We start from the raw sequence: 24,347 nt of genomic DNA, 5'->3' as shown, positions 1-24,347 counted from the left end.
ATCCACGTAATACCCGTATGCTTAAAAAATAGTATTTTAATTACACCATGGGCCTTCAATTCGTAGTGTGAACGTTGATTGACGTTGGTGTAGTGCTTCGTTTTCTTATTCCAACGGAAAAAGGCGCGGAGTGGAGTAATCCGAAACCGTTGTAAAACTTGAGAGGCACCTGTGAAGTAACAAATGTCACTATCAAAACAAAACAAATATTGCATGTGTTCACGCATGCTCCGCGGTTAATGCCTAGAGAGAAGCAGTGACAAAATTTATGCCTGACTGGGCATGAACTCATAAAGTTTACAGCCAGCACACTGAGAGAGAGAGAGAGAGAAGGCTTGCGAAAGAGAAAAAACTAACGTGGGGGTTACAGCCAAAGGCCGAACGTACACCGTCAGATTGGGGGGGTGGGGAAAAAAGGTAACAGCTCATAGAAGAGAAAATTGTTCCATAAATGTACATATATGCATGAACGCACTTTAAACGTTTTGATTTCCGAGCATACCAAATATGCATGTTACCACGACCAGCATTCTTGACGCATAATTCACACACAAAGATACCAACAAGAAAGCATACATAGTAAGTTGTTTTCTTCTCTCGGCAACACAGCAAACAAAAAAAGAACAACTCGCGATTAGAAGGACAAAGATCGTACAGCAAGAATCAATATATAATGCACACGTACCGCGGAGATTTTCGAAGTAAAACAATTTCTGCACATGATGGGCACGCTAGTTATACCGTATTTACTCGAGTAATAGCCGCACTATTTATGAACAAGGCCCTTGCGTCTGCTTTCCCGCAAAGCATATATACAGCCAATCATCGTGTTCCGCATAAATAACATAGCGAATAAGTAGATCGAGAGCGTGAGTCTCCACCCAAATGCAATCTTCGCAGATGGTATCTTCGTGCGAAGACGTTATCTCTGTCCTGTAAACCGCTGGAATCATGCTGTCGATCGCGGCGATTGGCAATCCGCCTGTTCCACGGAAAAGCGAACCCTCAGATTTTCTTCTTAAACAGTGCGGCTATTACTCGAGTAAATACGGTAATACGGAGGCTTGTGACTTTGTTGTCTGCAGGGAGCATGAAAGGAGCCGTCATTAACAAAACGAAAATCTCAAAAAATTACACTATGGGTGCGCTCAGATTACGAGAGTCAGGGGGTTGTCATGCGGCACAAATCAAACACACTAAATTTTTGAAATTCTTCTAAATTAATTATAAACATTTCCTACACAAAAGCAAAAAAAAAAAAAAAAAAACACGAGAGGGCATCAAAATGTTTTTTTAATGCCAGCACTGAACAAAAACAAAGCGTATGCAGTACCTCTGTGCGAGGCTAAAAGGCCCTTACGAGACGTTTTGCCAATTAGCATGCCGAAAACTATCATGTTAAGTGACAAGGACTCCGAGATGCGCTTCTTTCTTTGGAAGACATTTCTTAACCTTCTCCTTGGTTAAAACAAATTAAATACTTGAATAGCGTGCGTACATCATAGTTTTTTTTATTATTATTATTGTGAAGAACATGTCGGGTTTAAAAATGTATTCTACTCGGAATGCTTTGTGTGCCCTTTTCGAAAAAAACATATTGATCTCACAAGAAATTGCAACAAGGCTGACCAACCTTTGTTTTCGATGTCCGGACAAACTCAATAGCTCGAAGAGAGTACATCAGGCAGAGCTTTACTGCCAGAAGCGCCAAGTTCATGCCTAGACATCCCTTGGGGCCAGCACCAAATGGTAAATAGGTGTACGGAAGAACGGACGCAGCGTTGTCTTCAGTGAACCTGTATCGTGACGCCAAACAACAAAATTACAATGATGTTGATCATCCCGGCAACAAGAATAATTGCAGGATCAGTTGACTGGTGGCTCTTAAAATTCTTATTGAAGAAATAATAATTATCCCGCTTCTGTATCGGGAATATTTAGCGTACCTTGGAGATTATGCTGAAGAGCATACCAGGCGTTAAGGCAGTTTTAAAGTGTTCCCGGGAAAACAGCGTCATGTTAAGGAAGGATAAATACACCTTCTCGGCGCCGGATGTCGGCTACCTGGGTCACAAAATCAGCCGCAACTCACTGCAGCCTCTTGAGAAGAACCTGTATGCAGTGATGAAAGCTCCAAGTCCCAAGAACATAAGCGAACTACGTTTGTGCATCGGTCTTATCACATAACAAGTTCCTTCGAAACATGGCTACTTTGCTCGCTCAACTCTACATTCCTCTATTCTTTGTTTCACCTTATGATGTACCGCAGGAAAAGCTACAAGCGCGAGCTCCTTGCTTTAGAACACATCTCGGCACCACAAGCTCTCGTGCGTTAAGAGTAGCTCCCAACGCTATGAGCTCGCGCTTCTAGCATTGTCTGCGGTACAACATAAGGTGAAACGGATTATAGTCAAATATCGTCGCTGTAACTGTGGTCCGGAGCAACAAGAGTAGCTCGAAAAGTCCAAGCAAGCCTACGACAAGTAAAGATGCTCGCGCAATTCGATCCCGCCAAGCACCTACGCCTGGAGTGCGACGCATCGCCGTACGGCTCCAATAAGCCCATTGCTCTCGCATCGAGTTGAAAGCCACGACAAGTCAAGTGGATTCCGATCCCGCAGACTGTCGAAGGCCGGGAAAACTCGAGCGTGAAGCATTAGCGTTGGACTTCGCAGTGTCGATTTTTTGCGACAATTTGCTTGGGTGATGGTTTATTTTGGTGACATATTAAAAGCTTCGGAAATTGGAAACAGCGCACAAAAAGACGAAGACGACGAGAGAAGAGCACAGGACAAGCGCAGACTATCAGCTGAAGTTTTATTAAAAACGGCTCAAAACAAGAAAACACCACACAGCCAACCAACGCCGAAACAACCAATGGCGTGTCGCTCACCAGTCATCTTTAAAATCTATCTTTTTTTTGTGAAGATAAACAGAAGGTTGGCTGACGCAGTGCCCCGCGCCAGCTTTTTCGATAGCATGCGCCTCCAGCCCCTCTCTTTGCACTTTTGTGCGACCCCTGCCAATGATTAAGGTATTTTGGAAGACGGGGTGACACTGGCAGTCTCTGCCATGTACGTACAAGTGACCTCCGGTCATTGACCGCAGGGAATTCGCATGCTCACGCATTCTCTCGTTGACGCAGCGTCCCGACTGTCCTATGTAAACCTGTCCGCATGACAAAGGAATTTTGTAGTGCAACCGGAGAGCACGACGCCGGAACCACCTGATCAAAAGGCTATTAGTGACCCGCCGGAGCAATCTTACGTAGCCGAATACAAGACGTCCATTACAGTTCGTCGGCGGTCGACCCGGCCCAAGAAACCAGTTCACCGCTATCCACCTTAAGGAGGGATAAATGTTGCATCTCAGATAGCAGTTGGCGCTCTCCCGTCTGTTTTCGCCATGAACACAGAACCTCGGGACTGACGCGCGAGTTAGTCGAACGCTGCGTCTGCCGAACACCGCTTGATCTTGATGCACAGCTCTCGAAGACAGAATTAAAGGATTCTAGAAGACTACGCACTTGAACTATTTTCTTCGAAAAAAGAAGCTACGAATACTTAATAAATAAGAAGGAGCGTGTTGGCGAATCGATACGTATACATGAAAGGATAAAACATCGAGGACGGGGGCAGAACTGCTTTCATTTAGCAACAACGTAGAATGACACAATATATAAAATTACCCTCAAAGGTTTCAACGTTCGCTAAGGGAGGAAGGAGAAGCTTGGTGAAGGCAATGTTAATTTACTATGAATGTAAACGTTTAAAAAAAAAATAGCGTCACGACAAGCTATCAGTAATCTAGTCCTCTTGCTAGGAATTCGACCTCTGCCTTTGTCAGTGATAATAAAGGTGCAGAAAATTGTTGACAGTTTCAATGCCAAATGAGTCAATGATTTCTCTCCCAAATCTGTTGTTGTTCCCACCCAGTATTTTAGTAACAGGTAAACATGGAGTACAGTCATCGCGCGTGCGGCTGTGAACGACGATTGGATTAAAAAAACTCATTTGTAGCCCTTGATGCTTCCAAGTTGTGTTCTCTGAGTCAATGGTTAACACATCTCGCAGTTTGTTCAATTTACTGACTGCCGCAGCTTAGTGGTTACATCGTCGTTCCTCAAGTCTTTGTTGGGCCTCCCAGCCAAGGTCGGGGAAACCAGTCCTCACTTTCACCAGTGCTCATTCAAAGTGAGTTAAGCATGGCACAGTGAGGGCGCTTTTCAAGTCCTCATTTTGCAAGGCGTGTACGCATTTCTCTGAAAGTAGCCTAAGTTGCAGCATCAGAGGTTGATAAAAGCAGGTTTTTCTGCGGGCCTACTTGGTTTCACCCTTGAGAGATTCATTCTCAGGCCGCACCTTCTGTAAGCTGTTGCCAAAAAAAAAGGTCGTTTCGCTGTGGTTTCCTACATGCACTATTCCGCGCACCGTTTACAATCTGTCGCTTCCAAGTTCGACACGAGTGTGGTTTTTTCCTGTCGTATGCGCCTCAATCAGATCTGTAAAAAAAGAGTAAGTGAGGGCGACAGTCCCAGAGTTTGCAATGTTAAACATGCCAAAAAGTTCGTGGAGTACGAAGAAAGAAAAGTTGATTCAATTCCACTAAGCTGCCGACGTCAGTACATTGGACAAACTTGGAGATGCGTTAACCATCGACTCAGAAAACGCAACTTGGAAGCATCAAAGGCTTCAAATGAGTCTTTTCACCCAATCGTCGTTCACCGCCGCACGTGCGATGACTGTACTTCTTATTTCTCTGACACTAAAATACTGGGCGGGCAAAACAACAGATATGAAAGGGAAATCATTGAATCGTTTGCCTGGGACTCTCAACAACAATATTTCTGCACGTTCATTATCATTGACAAATATAGGTGTCGAATGCTTGGCGCCAGAGATAACTAGATTACAGATACCTCATCGTGGCACTAGTGCTTTTTAAACTTTAAAATTTAAAGTAAATTTCCCTTTCCTTAATATTCATCAATTTTCTCCTTTAACCTTTTCAAAAATGTTAAAACCTTTTTTTTTTTAAGGGGGGGGGGGCGGTATTTTATTTTGTGTCATTCTATACTGTTGCTAAATGAAAAATATAGGTTTAAGTCCTCGTCTTCAATGCTTTATCCTATCATGTATTCGTACCAATACTTCGTTTATACACCCTTAAGCTGAGACCAGAACGCCTTCTGCGCAAGATCGCTGGCTTCTGCAGTGATTTGGTTGCGCGTGCCTGCACATTCGCATTTGTGTTATTAAGGGCAGAAAGTTCTCGCTGAAGGCGGAGCTTCTAGTATCACTATAGGGTGTTTTCACCAACGTTATTTCATCCACTATTTTGTTGTTATGAGCAATCTGGTACGTGCAGAGGCCGAGTATACTCGGAATATTCACATTACATTCACAAATTGGTTGGGCACAATAGCTTATAACTTCATAACGCTGACATATAACAACAAAATGGCAGATTCTCGTCAAGGGAAAACACCCTATAGGAACGTCCAACCAGCTCCAGATCCAAATTTTAACTGTTTTATTCACGAGAGCGCGGGGCTCATTATAGGAGGTATTCACTGGACTCCATATTTTAGGGCGATGTTTAGAGCGCATGCTCAGAACGAGCTCACGTTAATAGCCTGCTAAGACCGGCAGCCTTGATGGTGCTAAATGCACGCTCCAAAAGAACTGCGGAAGCTCGCCGTCAGCACGCGCTCAGTGGCAGCGCATACGGATATGGCCGCCAGTGAATACTCCCTATAGACGCTAGCAAGCAAGGCATGTGGCCGCCTCCGTCTCTGGTCGTCTGGTCGTGCTGGCAAGTGCATGCATTTACGAGCTTGCTAATGCTATGTTCACGCACGCGCTGCACATGCTTGCACGCATGGGGCACTAGTGAAGCGCCATGCTTGGTTGTCTATATGGCATATGAGCCTCCTCGTCTTTTATCATAAAAGCTTGGTCTGCTGGGCAAGGGGATAATCGACATTCATATTAAAAATAGCGCAAAAAGACGGGACAAAAAGAGGAAGAAGCACACGGGACAAGCGCTAACTGGGAACTAAAGTTAACCTATTGAACGCTTCTAACTTTTCTATCAACGTGCACGCGCGTAATCTCATCTCAACAGAAACCCGGTGTACCGCCAAATCAGTTGATTTAATCCGACAACCGCCTGTTCAAAAGTTAGCAAAACAGCTACATCACCCCGCCGCACAACCCGAACGAGGAAAGGAAAACGAGCCGTGTTAACTTTTACAACCTAGATAGTGTTAATGAAGGTGTACTCTTTAGACTGCATATACACCGATGCAAATGCTAACGCAAATGCCTTTGCCGCAAGCATGTATTTTTGCCGCCTCCAGCAACCCTCTTTCTAACCTTCCTTTGTTGCGTCCCTCCACCTGCACACCGTCCAGCATGGGGGAACGCCCACAAGTTTTACAATACCCAGGCAAGGGAGAATCGTAATTGTTGACAAGAGAAGCCGCATGTTCTCGAAGTCTATTATTGAAGCAACGTCCCGTCTGGCCTGTGTAAGCAAGAGCACAAGTTAAAGGAATCCCGTGAACCACCTCAGTGGCACAATGAACAAACTTTGTGGAGTGTTTCTTGCAGCAAGAAGGTTTCTTCACTTTCGGCCCGCTCACCATAGCGCACATTTTAGATCATTTGCACGGGGCAGTGAAAACAGCGTCAACGTCGAACTTGGATCCTATCCTTTTCAGATTGTGCGACACTTTGTAAATGTAGGGTAACACTACAAAATTCTTTGGTTTCCTCTTGGGTGCAATGGTTGAGATTTTCAGTTTTTTTTAAAAGTGATTTCGCAACTCCCTGTATTAGAACCGAAGGAAGACCGGAGTGTTCCAAGCGACGTGTCTGGAAGTCAAAACTATCTCTATTCACATGCGCAGAGGATTTCGGCAGTGCCGACCGAGGGCACAATGAGGCGATGCCCCTCTTTATCTATTTAGAGTGGGCTGAGTCAAAAGCCTTCTGGCTTTTGACTCAGCCAACTCTAAATTGATAAAGAGGGGCGTCCCTCGGTTCTAATACAAAACCCAGGCAATGTCCCTTCTAAACAAGTTGAAAAGCTCAACCATTGTACCCAAGAGGAAACCAAAGAATTTTGTAGTGTTACCCTACTTCATAAAGTGTTGCACAATAGAATGAACTTGGTGACATTATACTTAGTGGTGTTTCAGTGTACTATGTTCTTATCACTTTTACATTGAAAACAAACTGCTTATTTTAATGAAAGGTTATCAATCTCTGGCAATTTCCTTTTTAAGAACCTCACAGTATTGCTGTACTGAAATCACATATGATTTTCTTATGCGATGTGCCACATCCGTTTGTTTTTTAGGCAGAATTTGTCGGTGCTCACCTCCACTGGCAGATATATAAAAAAGTACAATTATCAAATAGATTCAAAGTTATGACAAATGTCCCCCTTGGCCTACTTAAATTTTATTCTTGAGTAATAGATATACCGATACGAAAGCTTCCTCGTAATACAAAACCAGTTAGGGAATTGCAATGCAACAATACTGGTCGATGAAACGAAATTAATATTCCTTTTTCCATCCCAGATTTAATCTTAATTACGAAAGGGGCATTATTTTCTCTAGTACCCGAGTGTGATACATTAGTTCCTTTCTTTGTTTTTCGTCTGTCAAATTTTTGGGGAGTTTTATTTTTTAGATGAAGTTTGTTGTTAACTTTGAGGCAACTGAAGGAGGGATCAGCAACCTCAAAAAACTCCACCTATATTTTTTTTTTTAACACGGGTGAACAAGTATCACGCAAGGGTAGAATTACAAAAAAAAAAAATTGAACGACCCGTAGGACTTTTATTTCTACCCTACATTAATATTTCTCGACGTAAATTAAATATATGTATAGATTTTAATATGCTTCACGGAAATATCAAGGCGCTTATGAGAGCTAGAACATTTATTTGTGTATTTATTTTTATGTTGAATTACTGCAGCTTCGCTGGGGCTATTGCAGGAGTTGGGGAAAGAGTTGTACAAAACACATAACAAAATTAAATATTACACACAAATAAATTATATACAAGGCAAAAATTCATACTTAAAACAAATATTTGCATGTTAAGTCAATGCATTCACGTTCCCTTTTTCTTCGGTCTTCGACCCCAATGGAAAACTCAGTTATTACTCTAAATAGAGCTCCATGTTCATTTATGACACAAGTGTCCAGCACCTATTTATCTTTTAAAGAGTAACACTGCGGAATAAACTCTTGCAATTGTTTGAAATATAACGCATTTCACTTTGACTCCTAATTTCGAAAGATTTGCCACTTTTTAGACACAAAGCAGTATCACCTCGTTTAATAAAAGAATATAGCTGTACCTCTCTGGAATGAAAGAGTCCGGGTCAATGAAATTCAAAGGATCCCGATGCATGGCATAAATGGGCACGGTGATTGTGCAGCCCTTGGGAAGAGTGATGCCTGTGTCACCGAGAGCGTAGTCTTCCGTTGTGGACCTGTCAATCCTGTTGCCAAGCACAATCAGTCAACCCGAAATCTCAAGTGTTATGTTAAGAGCATACAACTATTAAGGAGAGCTTCGGTTCGAAGTGAACTAAACATTCTGACGCCCACTTCGACTTCAGGCATTTCTGATACTCACGTGACCTGACGCCAATTGACTCCACGTGATCTCAAGAGACATGACAGCGTGATGTCTGGTCACGTTACAACTTCGAGTGACGTCACGTCACGTGACATCACCACGTGGTGTCAGTTCTTCCTAAAATTAAACGGGAAAATTTACGTCACGTGAGCTGACGCCGCGTGACATAAGACGGGACGATCACGTCACCTGACGTCAGACTACATGACGTCAATTCCCCGTTCAATTTAGAGTAAAAATTGCCGTCACGGAGTAAGTTTGTGATGTCACGCGCCTTCAATTTCCTCGCTAAGTTTGGCGGGAAATTTAATAAACCTGTTTGTCTTCATACCCCGAAATGACTGCATAATGTCCGCTAAACAAGCTTAAAAGATCTACACTTAAATATTGGATTCCATACATTATAGGCCAAGGTGGCTGGAAATATTTTTTACAGATTCTCAGCTACCAAACACACCTTTGATGCACAATATCATTATATGAAACTTCAGGTATACCCGTAGGAAAACTAACTTCTTAAAAGGTTAGTAAAACCTCTTCGGCGTGGTGTTTAAAGCAATTTTGTCCGTTTGTTTTATCATAATCAATTACCTGTTTTGTTGCACTACATTAACTAGAAAGCACCTCCGATGCAGTTGAAGTCAATAACGATGCCGATACGACTCGTGGTTTACGACAGAGTGTAGAAAGGTACAGTAAGCGGAAATATAAGCTGTCTCAGTTTAGTACTAGTCTAAAATAGTAAAATGACGCATGGGATGACTCCAGCCTGCTAGCTATGACACCGACTTAGTAGCTTCACGTACCCAGGGCTGCCCACGTGGCTTTTATATGCTGCCTCAGCCTGAATGCCGCTGGCACAGCGCATATTACCGCACCCTGTACGTAGTGTTCGGGAACAAATTATGAATCATATCAAAATACTTTATATAAATTGCTTATTTATCAATTTCGAGGAGAAACCTGCATACAGAATGCCGTTCTAAAGTATTCTATTTTGTTTGTGAGAAAACCTTAAATGCATCAGTAGCCCGGTGGTACATGAACATTTTAGCCTGGTTACTGGTAAAAAGACGCAGCATAAAAAACCATCAATAAGCGCTTTTATTGCATTAACCAGCGCTTCTCGGAGCTCGGCCGATTTATGGTACTTCTTGTTTAGTTTAGTTTTATATTTGAATCCTAGATTCGCAATATTACCAGCAACAGAACCTCCTTGTATTTTCCTTTACAAGTGTCCATTAAACATACAGCGTGCAGTTTCTAGGAACAAATGGCGTAAAACACATAGCATAATAAACTATCTTTGTTAGACATAGTTTCTAACATCCGAGTTTATTTGAGAAAATCTTTTAGAGATCGGCCTATGTTGCAAGCATACCTTGTTGCAGGAGGAAAGAGTCTCAAAGCCTCCGACACAACCGCGTGAAGGTAATTCAGCTTCAAGACAACTTCTGGAGGGATGTCCTCACCCTTTGAAGGAAAAAAAAAATCAAACATCAGCCTGGCACCTTTTTCCTTTCTTTTTTCTTCTTGATAGTAGATTCTTTTTTTTTTCACTTCAATTACGTTGTGAACAGCATCGTAATTATACATATTGTGAGCCCATATTTAGTCTGTATTTTAAGACGTTATATACTTCATGTTTTATTTTGTGTTTTTTTATAAACGCACTTCCGTTTCTCCCTAGGCCCGCCTCGGTAATAAAGCCTGTGTACGTTCTGGCAAACTAGATCCGTTTATACGCGACTCTCGCAGTGTCCCGTTCAAAACAAAAGATGATAATGTCAAAGTTGAAGACAGACGCCAAAAAAACAAGGGAAAGAAGATACATAAACGCTGGCGCACTCGCAACTAACATTTATTCCGAGTGCGCCAGTGTTTAGTCTCTTCTTGCCCTTGTTTTTTCGGCGCCGATCTTCGATCATGAACCAACTGGCCCAAATTGCCATCTTAATAATGTCAAAGGTTTGGACAACTGGAATGTGCAGGCACATGCCCATTATCTCTGTATTAAAAACCTGAAAATAAAAAGTTTTTTTTTAATACTTTTTTTTTTTCTTTTTTTTTTGTTATCGCTATTTTGACAGGCGCATTCCATTGATCGACCAAAATATGCTTGTAATTCGAAAATACTCTCATGAGCCCCTTGCGCATGCCAAAAATACAGAAATATTCGTACCAAATATGCGATGGCGGCCGTTTTCCTGGTGCTCAGATTAGTGGTTATGGTTTACAGCATGATAATTACGAAGACGACAATAGCGATTGTTACGAGAGCCATAAACAATACGTGGAACAAGGAAACACACTTTCGTTAATATGATTCGGAGGAGCTTTATACGCATATTATTTGGCACATCATGCAATTTCTTATATCGCGGTTTACGGCTTCTAGTCTGGCTCTTTAACGTCCTTTTAATTTAACCTACTTTTTATTTTTGCACAGGCCATTTGAATGTATATAGGATTTTAAAAAAGAGGATATATTAATTCCTAAATAATTGATTAATTCCATCAAATCGTTTCTTTTTTTTTTAATGTTGAAACAGACGTTAAATACGTTTACGTCCTCAACCTCTCATAGACTAGACCACAAGAAAGGTGTTTTCTCACTAAAAAAATGATAACCGCTTTTTGAACGCCGCAGGTAAGCGTAACGGCGAAGCCTTCACTACTGACCAACTCGCCCAAAAAGCTTTGTCTCGCCTTTCTCCGTAGTTTCCTTCCTTCTCGGTCTTTGGTCTTTCCGTTTCGTGGCCTTGCAAATATTTCAGGGCTCGTAAATAGGCGACGCTATGGTCGAATATTGGCGGTGCTTTCAGCGCTCCCTCAAGTGCTCTTTCCAGCGCGCTTGAGATCGGACGGTGGAAAGAGAGTGGGATGAAGAGACATACATTGTCGCCCGAACACACTCAAGAAACAGAGGTGCAAAAGGGTGTATCGTTGCACCCTTTGTCCCATATAATACACCCCAAAAATTCATTTCGACGTACAGAGTTCTATAGTCGAACAGACGGCCCCAAATTTTACGAGGGGCTTGATAACGGTGCGATATAACTTATGAAATAGCTAAAGTACGTATCAAAGACCACAGAAAGAAAACACCGAAGTTTTACAATAGGGCCAAGAAAACCCTCATTATTGTTTTTTTCTTTTTTTTTTTTTTTGTAGTCAGTAAAACGTACATTAGCTATTTTAATAGGTTGTACCACACGGCTATCAGGCCGCTCGTGAAAGTTGGGGCCGTCTGTTCGACTATAGGGTGCTGTACGTCGAATTAAAGTTTTGGGGTGTATTATATGGGACAAAGGGTGCAACAATACACCCTTTTATTCCCTTTTTTTCTTGAGAGTGATAGTCCCGTTTCTCATGACCAGGGTGCACGACCGCGATCGTAAGACGCGACCATGTAATGCTCGCATCGTGCATAAAGCGGCGCCTCAGCGTTCGATAATGCACGGGCTAAGTAGGGTCGTTCACAAGCGTGCGTCAGCATCTGTCTACGCGTGGTGACAGGGCGTCTGAAAGAACTAAAGAAAGTTTAAATAAACCAAATAGAAATGCGGCTCGAGCTTTCAGTGTCCTATCAGAATGATTAGAATGTCTTTTTTTTGCACCTCAATTGTTCTCTATATTTTCTTTCGAGAATGTATGCCCACTAATGAAATTCTGACAGCTTAGTTGCCCGTGAGCAACGTAAAAAAGCGTAATGACGCACAACCGAAACGGGACCGAGAAATGTTCGATTTGGCTCGCCAGACGCGCTGCCCAAACTTGAGAGCTAGAGTTCCTGTATAGACCTTTTTTGCTGACTTTCGTCCACAGCCACATTGAAAGCACGTCCGGTATGGGCGACGAAAACATAATAAAACATTTCAACCAACAAATTTAAAAAAAAAAAAAAATGGGGAAGTCAAAACGAGATCGGGCGACAGTTACGCATAAATCCTAAATGTATTCTATTGCCGTGGCGACGGCAAAACCATGTTTTCGCCCATACTGGAAGTGACGATATTTCAAGATGGCGGGGCTCCCAGAGTATACAGGAACTCTATTGAGAGCTCCGGACCTGTACTCTATCACGGGCTAACCCATTCGCGCTCAGTGAGTATGCCATGCTGCGGCGCGTTTCTTTTTCTTTTTTTTTTCTTTTTTTTTTCTGCGCGTCATATTAGTTTAAAGCGCCGTTCACACTCTTGCAACCGAGTACGACCGAGAGAGACCAGACCGGTTTTTAAAGGGGCAGTCAAGTGGTTTTTGAGTTCGTGTTTTGATAATGACAGCTGAATTTAGACGCCTTAAGTATCCCTAAAAACCAAAAAGTATAGTCATACGGTGATTATTTCTTTAATAAAAATGTAATTGAAGGCCGCCAAACCTCGGATCCATCCGAAAACGAAACCACTCTCATTGGTCGTCGCACGCTAATCAAAAGGATCTCGGGCCAATGGCGTTGGACGACGTTCCGTCGCGCAGTGATCCCGAGGTAGCCGCATCTGTGGCCGCATCGGCCGAACCTCTTTGTCATTCGAGCTTCGATCATGGCGGAGTTCTCTACGCTCGAGGACCTGACGCCGTTAGAGGTTGAAGTTCTTCGGCGGACAGCCGACCTGGGGATGATTTGCTATGACGCCACTCCGACGTGCGATGTGGACGATAGCAGCGCTTCGGAGTCATGTTCGGGTTCCGAGGACGACGAAACGCAGACCTTTTCGGGCGTTCTTCGATTTGCGGTTGGGGCAAGTCGTACCAAACCAACGTTTGACATCGCAGCGTTACCTTTGGTACGTGATGTCAAACGATGTCGCCACGTTGACTTTCGCCTCGGGAGAACGGGGGGAAGGCTGGTTCAGACATGTGCAACGAGCGCGTACCTACGACTGCGTCCGTTGCAACCGGAGCGACCGGAACGACCGCACTGCGCCGCGCGTACCAATACCACCTGTACACACACCTGTAACCACTACAACAAGCGCAGCGGGTCGTCAGCACGGCGACCGCTTCTGTACGCCGCCGTCAGCTGTGTCACCGGCCCCTCTAAAAAAGGGGGCGCACTGCTACTCAATGCCGTAACAGTATATAGACACAGTTTTCTAGTCTAAAGCTTTATTATTTTTTCTTGATAGGCTTGCAGGGTACAGCGAATGAAAAAATAAATAAAAAGATGTAGCGCCGTCTTGGACGATCACGACTCTAATACACGACATTGCAATAGTACAAATATCGCCACACGCCTTTTCTACGATTATAAAAGACAATGTAATCTTAGCAGCGATATAGCAACGTGATTTCGTGATCAGATAGACGTTGCGAGCGTTCAGGATTGCTAACCCTAATCACTTTTCTCCGGTGATGAAAACGCGTGAAAATTCGTATCCTTTATACGGTACGCGCCAGTAATACCTTGAACTTGAGCACACGCATGAAATGCGCCAAATCAGAAATCCGGGCGATGTTCGAGGACACAAATGCTTAGAAAGCACCACTGTAGTCGAAGTAAACGAACACGACGGCACGGGCGCTTCTGCCGTCTTGAGAGTGCCGCCACGACATCGCCGCACGAGTAGGTGGATGTTCCCTTCTAGTACGTGCTGGGTTATCATAGCGAAACACGACGAAAATTCACAGTCAAGGATAGCGCTTTTACGCGGAACGATGAGCTTTCACCAGGCCGTCCATGCCGACGATCACCACCGACGCCACGTTTGCGGTTAGAAGGAGCCGGCCTGCAACGCGCGGAGATACGTGCGCTTCCGCGCATCCCTGGGGAACGGGAAATTCACCCCCCGCGGAGGAAGGCTTTGAGAAAACGTAGTCCCTTGTTTGTGAAACGATAATTGCGCTATCGCGTATTCTAAACTAGAAATATTTTACGTCTTGTGAAATTATCATGCACAACATATTTAAATGAACTGAAAATTGTTTTTTTAGCGAAACTTTAAAAAGACCGCCAAAATTTTCAAACATACGATAATTTCATTGGTCCTCGCAAGTACAGAAAAGAGTCCGCACGTATTTTATTCCTGCGTGATTAATAGGCGTTTCTGCCTTCTAAAACTGAAGATACTCATTCGCTGACACTTCCTTAACACCATCGCACCAAAAAGTAGCTTCTCCAAAAACCGCTTGAGTGTCCCTTTAAGCCTCTTGTGACTTCTTAGGACCAGCTTCGCTGCAGCGGAGCTGGTCCTAAGAGATCGGAAAAGGCTTAAAAACCGGTCTCGTCTCTCTCAGTCGTACTCGGTTGCAAGAGTATGAACGGGCCTTAACCGGTGTTGGAAAACGCCCAAACACGACCGTGACGATTAACTTTTAGTGCTGTTTGAGTGGTTTCGTCTGATCGTAACGTTGGCATGCGGTCGGACTTGATGGGAAACGGAGTATGGTTCCTTTCGATGGCACTCCTTCCTCTCAGAGCGCTCTCTCTGTCTATCAGGTTGCGGAACAGCACCGCCGGCACGCGTGGTCGCCTTGTTTGGTAAGAAAGGTAACCGGGAGCACCGACGTCATCTATTTTCTTATGCTGTGGCGTGCCTCTGGAGGAGGGGAGAGCGCGTTCTATTCAATCAAGGTCTGCGGACCGAAGTAGCCTCCCGGGGTTGCCATTCGTGTTTATTCCTCCACGCCCTCGAATATCTAATTGCCAAGGGCAAGGGGGACACGGAAGCCGAAAGTGTTGACCTTGGCCCTATTGAGGCTCCCATTTCGAGCGCATGTGCTTTATTTAGAAGGCAGTAAACACGTTCTCTTCGCCCCTGAGTGAGCTCATAACTTGAGAGAAATGAAATAAACGAACGAGTAAATTGCATTTGCCATGCTCGTTTATGGAGCAAGCACGGTGGAAGCATAGACAGGTGTCTGATCGGCGGCGCCTCTGCACGTTGCAAGTATGTCGAACATTTGCTCCCATTTCTGACAAACGCCGTGAGATGGCGCAGCATGACAAGAGCTCGAGGCACCGTCTTCATTCGCCCACGCATTCTCAAGGCCGGGAGGCGCGCGATTCCGTCTGCGCGGCAATGTGGGATATAGAACCGTTGGGAGATTGCGCGAAGTCCTGTTGGAATTTCGACCCTCTTTCTGGCCTTGTTCCGACACCTCTCTTTTCCTCATCCATGGGAGCGACTACGTACCGCGAGAGAATGTAGAACGAAACCTGCCAGAGTTCGTGTACTTGAATCGTATCTCTCGGTAACCTCGGCGATCCCGGGTGCCGTTTAACATTGTAATCGCTGAAAGATAGAGGGCGGCGAGGAGGAGCTGCAGTCGTCCCGCCTGCAGCGAGAGCTCCCCTGCGTTCTGTAACGCTTCGGCGACTCGGGAGCCTCGAGCGTGCACCCGCATCCAGAGCACGGCGGAAGGCAAACGAGCGAGCTCTGGAAGCCGACCGTTCGAAAAAAACGTCCCGCCCTTCTCACCTCGTCAGTGAATATAAAAAGCACTTGGCAAGCCACCTCGCTGACGTTTCACTTTTGGTCAATATAGTCTCCGACACGATCAAAATGGCAGGGCGTGTCTTTCGAGTGCCCGGCCTCCGGCATACGTACTCGTGCCTTCCGCCGTGCTTTGACTGCGCGAGAACGCCCGCGCTGAGGGGCTCACCAGACACCGAAGTTTTATCGAAGGGGAAGCTCGCACTGAAGGATAGACAGCTGAAACCTCTCACTGCCATCGTCACCCTGTCAGCGACTATGGTTCAGAACAAACGCCTTACGCGTAACTGCTCATTTCCTAGTTTTCCTGTATAAGTTGCACATTTTCCTTTCGCTCTCCAGGCAGCCGCTTTCCCTGCGTTTACCGGTATGGTTCCACCCGTTAAATTTCACACGCCGCGTGTGCACAGGCCAAGGAATGTTACGTGAACGACACGACGTACGTGTGAGCTGAAGCATCGGTCCACTTCCTCTCGAAGTTTCATTTGCTTGTCAGGATGTAAGGCCAGCAGGTAGACAGTGTGTGCAATAACAGACGACGTGCTGTCCTGGCCGCTGAGAAACATGACGACGCACTGTGCCAGCACCTCGACTTCACTCAGTACTGAAAAGAAAGTTGCCATCGTCCTACGCTCTACGCACTGCAAATAACCAAAAGCTCCGGAACAGTCGCGAAAAACAAAATAAAAAAAGAAACTGTTACTCCATGAAGCACGTCACCTGAACGTTCTGGAGTCTCACGACGGTTTGGATATCCATTTGTGTCATGGCGTTCCTCACGTGCATCCATCAAAAGTTTGAGATAGTCTTTGGACTTCTGCGAAAGAAGACTTTATAACACCAAGTCCGACAACTGCTCATGCTCAAGGCAATTCGAGGTTCAGAAGAAAATATTTAAAAACTTGTTTGGATTATTCGGATAAACGCGGGGAGCCTAGAATGTATGGTACGTGCAATATAAGTATGATTTGTCATGCTTAATTACGGTGAGCTTTGGGTGGTTTCGAATGTGTTTGCACGCGATACAGTCATGTGCTTTCCAGGTTACTCTCAACAGGAGTGGTCCAGCGAATTAGGAGTTTAGAGCAATATTTAAAGCAGAAAAAAAAAAGAATCTCGTTTTGGATCATTTTTGTATTACAAGATTTTACACTTTGAAGTTGAAGAAGCTTGGGAGCAGCACATATATAAGTTTGGAGCAGCTCAGTGCAGTCCTCTATTAGTGATACCGGCATGCATTCATGTAATCAATGCTGCGTGATTCTCCTTAACAACCCAAAGTTAGCAGTTATACTGTAGTAGCCAAACTTCCCTTTGACGGCTGTGAAGCTACGCCATAAACTTAGTCAAATCTGTGTCATTTTTCTATTAGTGTTAGTGGAAAAATACTAGCAGGATAGCTGTAAGCGTGTTCACTATCACTATTGAGAAATAGATGTAGAAAACCGATAAAACGCTCCAGATCTTTGTAATGAGGATAGGCAAACTTGCACTATAGAAAGTTTTCTCACGTGACATGAAAATCAGTTTTTTTCTAGACCTCAGGACTCCTAAAAACAACATGCTTTCTGATAAAAATTTTATTTACGATTACACATTCTGATGACTTCACACCGCGTAAACATTCAACGTCGGCTTTACTTTGCTTTTCATCGGCCGTGATCGCCATCTAACTGCCCGAAAATCCGATTTAGTACACAAAAGCTTAATCAATGAACATTTTCTGGGTTCACTAATAAATATATATATCGTTGGTCCTGCAAAACAGCGTCATGCATGAAGAATGTCTCGCAGCCGAAAACCTGCATTGGAGTGTGATGGCCAAACCCCACTTGATTCCCGCAGTTGCCAGACGGAAACAAAATCTAACAACCTATTTGACCTATACTTACGATAGGCTACAGATCTGTCATTAAAGTGTCCCAGCTAACAAGTATAGTTAAAAAGTTAGTTAGCAAATCTTAGTTAATCCAGTCACTAAATGTTTCTGTGTAAGACTCCTGCTCTGACATCCGCTGCGGTCGATATCGTGATTCGGCAGAAATATCTTTTTTTTTTAATATTGCCAGTGTTTTTTTGTTTTGAATATTTTCCGCCTTATACAGAGCTGTCAGTGTTACTTACATGACCTCCCTTGCCTCGCTCGTGTATAGCGTTTCCAGCGAGGTCCTTAAAACAGCGAATTATGTCGAAGTTAAGGAGCTTAACGTTAAACCACTGTATCAAACCCGGGAAGAGGTCTGCAAACGCAAAACATCCCTATTATTCGGAGAAACTGTACCTTTCTAAATACTGGCGAAAAATTGTTTTACGTGGGAACTTACATATGGCAACCAGAGGAAGCGTCAAGTTTCGCGAAAATGCGCGCTTGGCTTCGATGACAAACTTATTGGTGACGTCCGAATGCGGCTTCAGTTTTATGCCAAATAAGCACCTTGCAATCACGTCCAGGCCAAAGTTTGCGTAAAACCTGCAACGTGAAAAAACAAAGCGAAATATACCGCGGGCAGCGACCTAGAAATAGACGATAGTGACTGTAGTATCGGCCAAAGGAAGGCGGCCGAGCAAGCGACCCGAGCCAGCCGGTAGCAAACACGCAGTAGTCGTATTCCGTGGTTTTCTGCCTGCTCGACTCAAGCAGCGCAATCTTTTATTGGCATCATGGTGTCAGCTTTTCAGCAACAAAACAAAACATACATGAGTTGGCAAGGTTGCCGACGCGATATAACATCTCTCCCCCCTTGCAAAAAGTTAACTTCAATGCAACATCTAACTTCTACGCAATTTTAACTTCAATCAAAAGAATGTCTATTTCTTGGCGTAGTCTTGAAGCCATGCTGGTTGTCGTCGCTCTCGAGTCGACTTTCTCGGTAGCGGCCGGCTTTGATCTTCCCCCAGCACTTGCTCCTCTACAGGCTCTCCTCCGCTATCCAGGGGTATCTCAAGGTGCTCCACGTCCTCGGCCTCATCTGAAACTTCGGAAGCACTAAAATCTCTCGATACGCTTGTTGAGGGAGATGACATGGGCTTGGCTGGACTCTGCGTATCACCTGCAGGCATCTGCGGTACGCTTGACAACTTTGAAGCGTTCCACGTGTGGTGATCTTCAAGAATAAAGGAACTTGGACCCTTCTGTCCCACAATCGTTTGTGGCTTACTGTAGGACAGGTCACCTTTTTTGGCGATAGTGGGTTTCTTCACCCTCACAGAGTCGCCTGGTTGAAACTTTGGAGTCTTCGCACCTCTCTTTCGGTCCGTATACTCCTTGCTGTATTTCTGCTTAGTCTTCACTCGCTCCCGTAGTTTGGCCATCTCTGAACTGGGGTCACCAAAGAATCTTGGACTAGGTCACCCAACGATGTCCAGCATGGTCCGTGGGGCACGACCGTGCAGCAGTACCGCCGGTGGCACACCTGTCGTTGCCTGGGGGGTACTCCGATAAACAGCAAGGTACTCCAGTACTGCCGTTTCTAGGGGACGTTGCTCCAATGATGCAAGCTGAACGAAGTCCTTCAGCACCCTATTGAAGCGCTCTATTTGCCCGTTACTCTGGGGGTAGTAAATGGAGGAACAGGAGTGCTTAATCCCTCGCTGTCGAAGAAAATCTTCGAACGTAGTAGACGTCAGTTGTGGTCCATGGTCGGTCACAAGTTCGTCGGGATATCCTTCACGGCTGAAGACCGATGTCAGGAAGTTCATCACCGTTTCCGATGTCACGGTCGAGACAAAACACACCTCTGGCCACTTTGAGTAAAAGTCTATTAATGTTATTGCAAACTTGCAACTCTCCCTGGCCCTTCCGAAGGGCCCGACGATATCCAACGCCAGCTTTTGCCAAGCACGTTCAGGCCATGGAATCGGCTGCAGGGGTGCCACTGCAGGTTTGGCGGATTTGTCGGCTGACTGGCAAATACTGCAACAGTTGATTGCTTGCTCCACTTGCTTATCAAGTCCCGGCCACCAATACTGGTTACAAAGTCTCTGTTTGGTACGAACAATGCCGGGATGGCCTTCATGCGCAGCGTCCAGTAGCGTGGAGGTCAGCGAGACCGGAATTACCAAGCGCTCGTCCCGCAGTAGGAGATCATCCATGACCGCGAGTTCCTCCCGGACATGGCAGAAGGGCAGAAGCTCAGAGCTGAGGTTGCGTTTCGAAGGCCACTGTGTTTTGACGAAGGACATTACCAGTTGAATCGCGGAGTCTGACTTGACCGCTTCCTGTAGTTGCTGCTTCGTCACGCAAGAGGATACCAGAGACACAATCTCTTCTTCCTGTTCTTGACATCCCGGTAAAGGTAGTCGCGAAAGTGCGTCCGCTACCTTGTTGTCACTCCCCCGATGGTACAGCACGTCGAAGTTGTAATGAAGCAGGCGAGCTGACCATCTTGCAATCCGTGTCGACCGGCGACCTGCTCCTCTTGACGACGGTAGGGTGACCAGGGCCTGGTGATCTGTACGAAGCTCAAATTTCCGTCCCCACAGGAAAACGTGCCAGTACTCGCATGCCCAGACGCACGCCAGCGCTTCCTTCTCCCCAACCGAATAATTACGTTCGGCTTGAGTTAGTGCTCGGGATGCGAAGGCAACGGTGCGGAGTTCGCCTTGAAATTTCTGTTGCAACACGGCTCCCAGTCCGTGCTCGGAGGCATCTGTGGTCACTACCACGGGAAGTGAGGAGTCGAACATATGTATGGCTCTGCAGGTAGAGAGAAGTAGCTTCACCTGACGAAAGCTCTGCGCCGCCTCTGCATCCCAAGAAAAACGGACACCCTGCCGCAGTACCTTGCGCAGAGGCTCCACAATGTCCGCATAGTGGGGCAGGAATTTGGCATAATAGCCAACGAGTCCGAGGAATGACCGTAACTCGGCGACATCGTTAGGCCGCGGTGCATTGACGATGGCGTTGACCTTCGACTGTAGAGGTGCCAGTCCCCTGTGACTGACGACATGTCCCAGCAACGTAAGCTCCAGGACATTGAAGACGCACTTGTTGTTAAGGCGTAGTCCTGCAGCAGCGATGCGGCTGAGGACCTCTCGAAGATTCGAGGTGTGCTCTGCCTCTGACTTCCCGTAGACGATGACATCATCGATGTAGCAAAGTACTCCCTTGCATCCCTTTAGTAGCGCTGTCATCATCTTCTGGAACGTAGCAGGAGCAGATGCGAGGCCAAAACACACCCGCCGAAAGCGAAAGAGACCCTCATGAGTAACAAAGGTCGTGAGGTCCCGGCTCTCCGGTGTCAACTCCAACTGGTGATAGGCCGACGCTAAGTCGATTTTTGAAAAGTGGGTTGCACCAGCCAGCTGGTGCAGGAGTTCCTCCATGTGAGGTAGAGGGAAGCCATCGACAATGATGGCTTTGTTGGCTTCACGTAAGTCCACACACAGGCGGATGCGGCCGTCTTGCTTGCGAACGACAACAATTGGTGAAATCCATTCGGAAGCGTCCACGCTTTCAATGATGCCGCATTGCTCGAGACGCCGTAGTTCTGCCTACACTTGCTCTCGAAGAGCTAACGGAAGTCGGCGCAATTTCCCTGCAACGGGAGGCACGCCAGGCTTGCGCTTGACATGGTGAGCAAAACCCTTTTATGAGTCCAACTTCATCCGCAAACAGATGACCGAATTCTGCACGGAATTCCATCGGCAGACGCGCGAAAGTGGTACTTGGATGTACAGACGTCTGCAGGCATTATAGGGTAGACCCGTGAATGCACAAGTCCAGGTTCCGAATTGTGTCCAGTCCGAGCACTGCGGTCCCTTGTCGAACAAAGTAGAAAAACACGCATGTGGACCTCTGCTGATACAGGACATTCGCGAGGAAACAACCCTTCACTGAAATCTCGCTGCTAGAGTAGTCGAGTAGGGTTACAGACGGCGCGGTCAACGGCATGGTCTTTTGGTAGTGCATCATGTAGATATCTTCCGTGATAATAGATACCGACGACCCTGTATCTACTAAAACTGAACTTCCACGCCTTCGACTTGAACTTTGACGTAAATGCCGCGGCGCGCGTCGCTCGTCGCTACGTGTAGGAGCGTCGTGCGCGCCTCTCCCTGATCTCGAACTTGCTTCACGCTCTGTTCGTCTTTCGTACTTCGGCACACCGCTTGGAAATGGCCTACTTTTTTTCACTTCGAGCAGCGTTTATCTCTGGCCTTGCAAATCGTAGAATTGGCCATATGCTGAGCAGACCCGCAGCGATAGCATCGGCGCTCCTTCGCGTCCCGCGCCGGGGCAGAGCGTGACGCAGCTGAGTCCCGTGTTCGCGCCGCGTTCATGCTCGATTTCCGTATCTGCTTCACTCCCTCCGAAGCTGAAAATTCTTGCAAACTTTTCAACGTTTCTTCGTAGTGACTCGCTATCGCAATTGCCCTTTCCAAGGTCAGTCCTGCGCCTTCGAACAACAACCATTCACGTAGCTTGTCTGACGCTGCTCCTGAAACGAGCTGGTCTCAAACCGCAACTTCAGGGGAACCATCCCACTCGCACGTTCTTGCAAGTTCTCGTAAGCAGGAAATGTAGGCTTCAGTAGACTCACCCGGGTTCTGCAGTCGTTTCTTGAACCGGTGACGCTCGACGAGGACGTTCGTCGCCGTTGAGAACAGGCGGTCACATGTAGCCAGCGCGACTTGAAACGCATCGTCCGCGGGCGGCAATTTCCCTCCGGTGGGCGTCTCCTTGCTGCTGTCTCCAGAAGCGGCGACCGCAGTCTGTTGTACAGGCAGTCCAGGCGTAGTTGAAAGAGCAGGGGCGTTGCTGAACTGGCGTTGCCCTTCCACGCCGAGCGAATGCAGCAGAATGGCTTTACGTCTCTGCGGAGCGAGGTCACTTGCACCCGCGGCCTCCAAGTAGGTGAAAAAGAGGCTCTTCCACTGATTCCATGGAATAGGTGGCTGCCCGGGCGTTTGTAGGAACGTCGGAGGCGGCGCAAGTCCCGCGAAACTCATTGCTTTTCCTCGTCGCCACTCTGTAGTATCGGCCAAAGGAAGGTGGCCGAGCAAGCGACCCGAGCCAGCCGGTAGCAAACACGCAGTAGTCGTATTCCGTGATTTTCTGCCTGCTCGACTCAAGCAGCGCAATTTTTTATTGGCATCATGACGTCAGCGTTTCAGCAACAAAACAAAACATACATGAATTGGCAAGGTTGCCGACGCGATACAACAGTAACAACAAAAGATGAGCATAAAGGCATTCCCTGAATTAAACAAAAGATATCTTAAAAGACTTCGACGAGCGTGTTGGGACAGATGCAACAGTAAGAAAACACAAAACAAACAGAGGGACAAAAAGAGGGACAAAAAGAGACATGTACAAAAACAGACTTGTACATGTCTGTTTTTGTCCCTTTGTTTGTTTTGTGCTTTCTTACTGTTACATATCTTAAAACTATGACAGATAGAAACATGAAAGCTGAAGCATCGTGTAAACCGAACGATCAAGTTTTTAATAGTATTTCTTGTTTTAACATGCTCCCTCGAAGCTGAAAGGGCAGTGTACTGTAGTATCACGAAAGTAAATCGTCGGTGTAAGTCTAATGACCATTCAAAATTGAGTATGGACGATGCCAATACCTATCTCACGCGCCATACGACGAGTTGCCTTCTGAGGAATGCGTTTAAACGCTGTTAGTCCGGCGTAGAGCAGCCACCTCAGTCACTCTAGGTAATACCAGCTCTATGCGTATTACCAACTAAACTATGTAGCATCTTTAGACATTGCATATGCTTTTAACATCTGGCAGGACTCGTCCATGCTCGTTTCTGGACTGTTGTTTAATTGTCGTCTAATCCTGCGACTTACTTACGTGAAGCACGAATGCACATTCTCCGTCAGTGACGCCACGTTATAATATGCGATCACAGCGGCACCCGTAATAAAACAAAAACAAAAATATATCTACAAGTTCGTCAACGTAACGACTTCCGTGTTTATATATTTCAGTGCTGTTAAGCAACGATTTCTTTTATTCGGGGAAACACTATGTATACCCTGCACGGTTTCACACAGGGCACAGTCAAAAACCAGAAGGCATAGACCTACAGAACAAATATATCAATGTCATGACACGTACAATGCGCTGGATTCGCTTAGCTGACAATAACATGCGCCCGATATTTTCCGTGCAAATAAAAACAAAATACAAACTTCATGATGCTGCGCTTTTGAAGCGAATTGATTGGCCCCGTCGACTTGTGTACCCTACCAAAAAAAAAACAGTATAAATTTTTGCTACCTGGAATATG

At 45.7% G+C, this 24,347-nt stretch overlaps 1 protein-coding gene across 1 annotated transcript; it reads right to left on the bottom strand.

Moving 5' to 3' along the window:
* Positions 1-24,347, bottom strand: LOC121836539 (cytochrome P450 3A19-like). Its single transcript, XM_042291456.1, has 9 exons — positions 24,250-24,347; positions 18,425-18,570; positions 18,225-18,340; positions 16,821-16,917; positions 16,544-16,704; positions 10,046-10,137; positions 8,381-8,524; positions 1,634-1,796; positions 1-169 (listed from the first exon to the last, which is right to left on the bottom strand). The coding sequence occupies exons 1-9, from the start codon at positions 24,252-24,254 to the stop codon at positions 56-58; spliced, it is 1,038 nt and encodes a 345-aa protein (XP_042147390.1). The 5' UTR covers positions 24,255-24,347; the 3' UTR covers positions 1-55.

Source organism: Ixodes scapularis, unplaced genomic scaffold, assembly GCF_016920785.2.
Source record: "Ixodes scapularis isolate PalLabHiFi unplaced genomic scaffold, ASM1692078v2 PGA_scaffold2__306_contigs__length_199485367, whole genome shotgun sequence".
In the NCBI taxonomy this organism is placed as follows: Eukaryota; Metazoa; Arthropoda; class Arachnida; order Ixodida; family Ixodidae; genus Ixodes; species Ixodes scapularis.
Note: the sequence above shows the minus strand (reverse complement) of the source record. Positions and strands in the feature narration are given on the sequence as shown.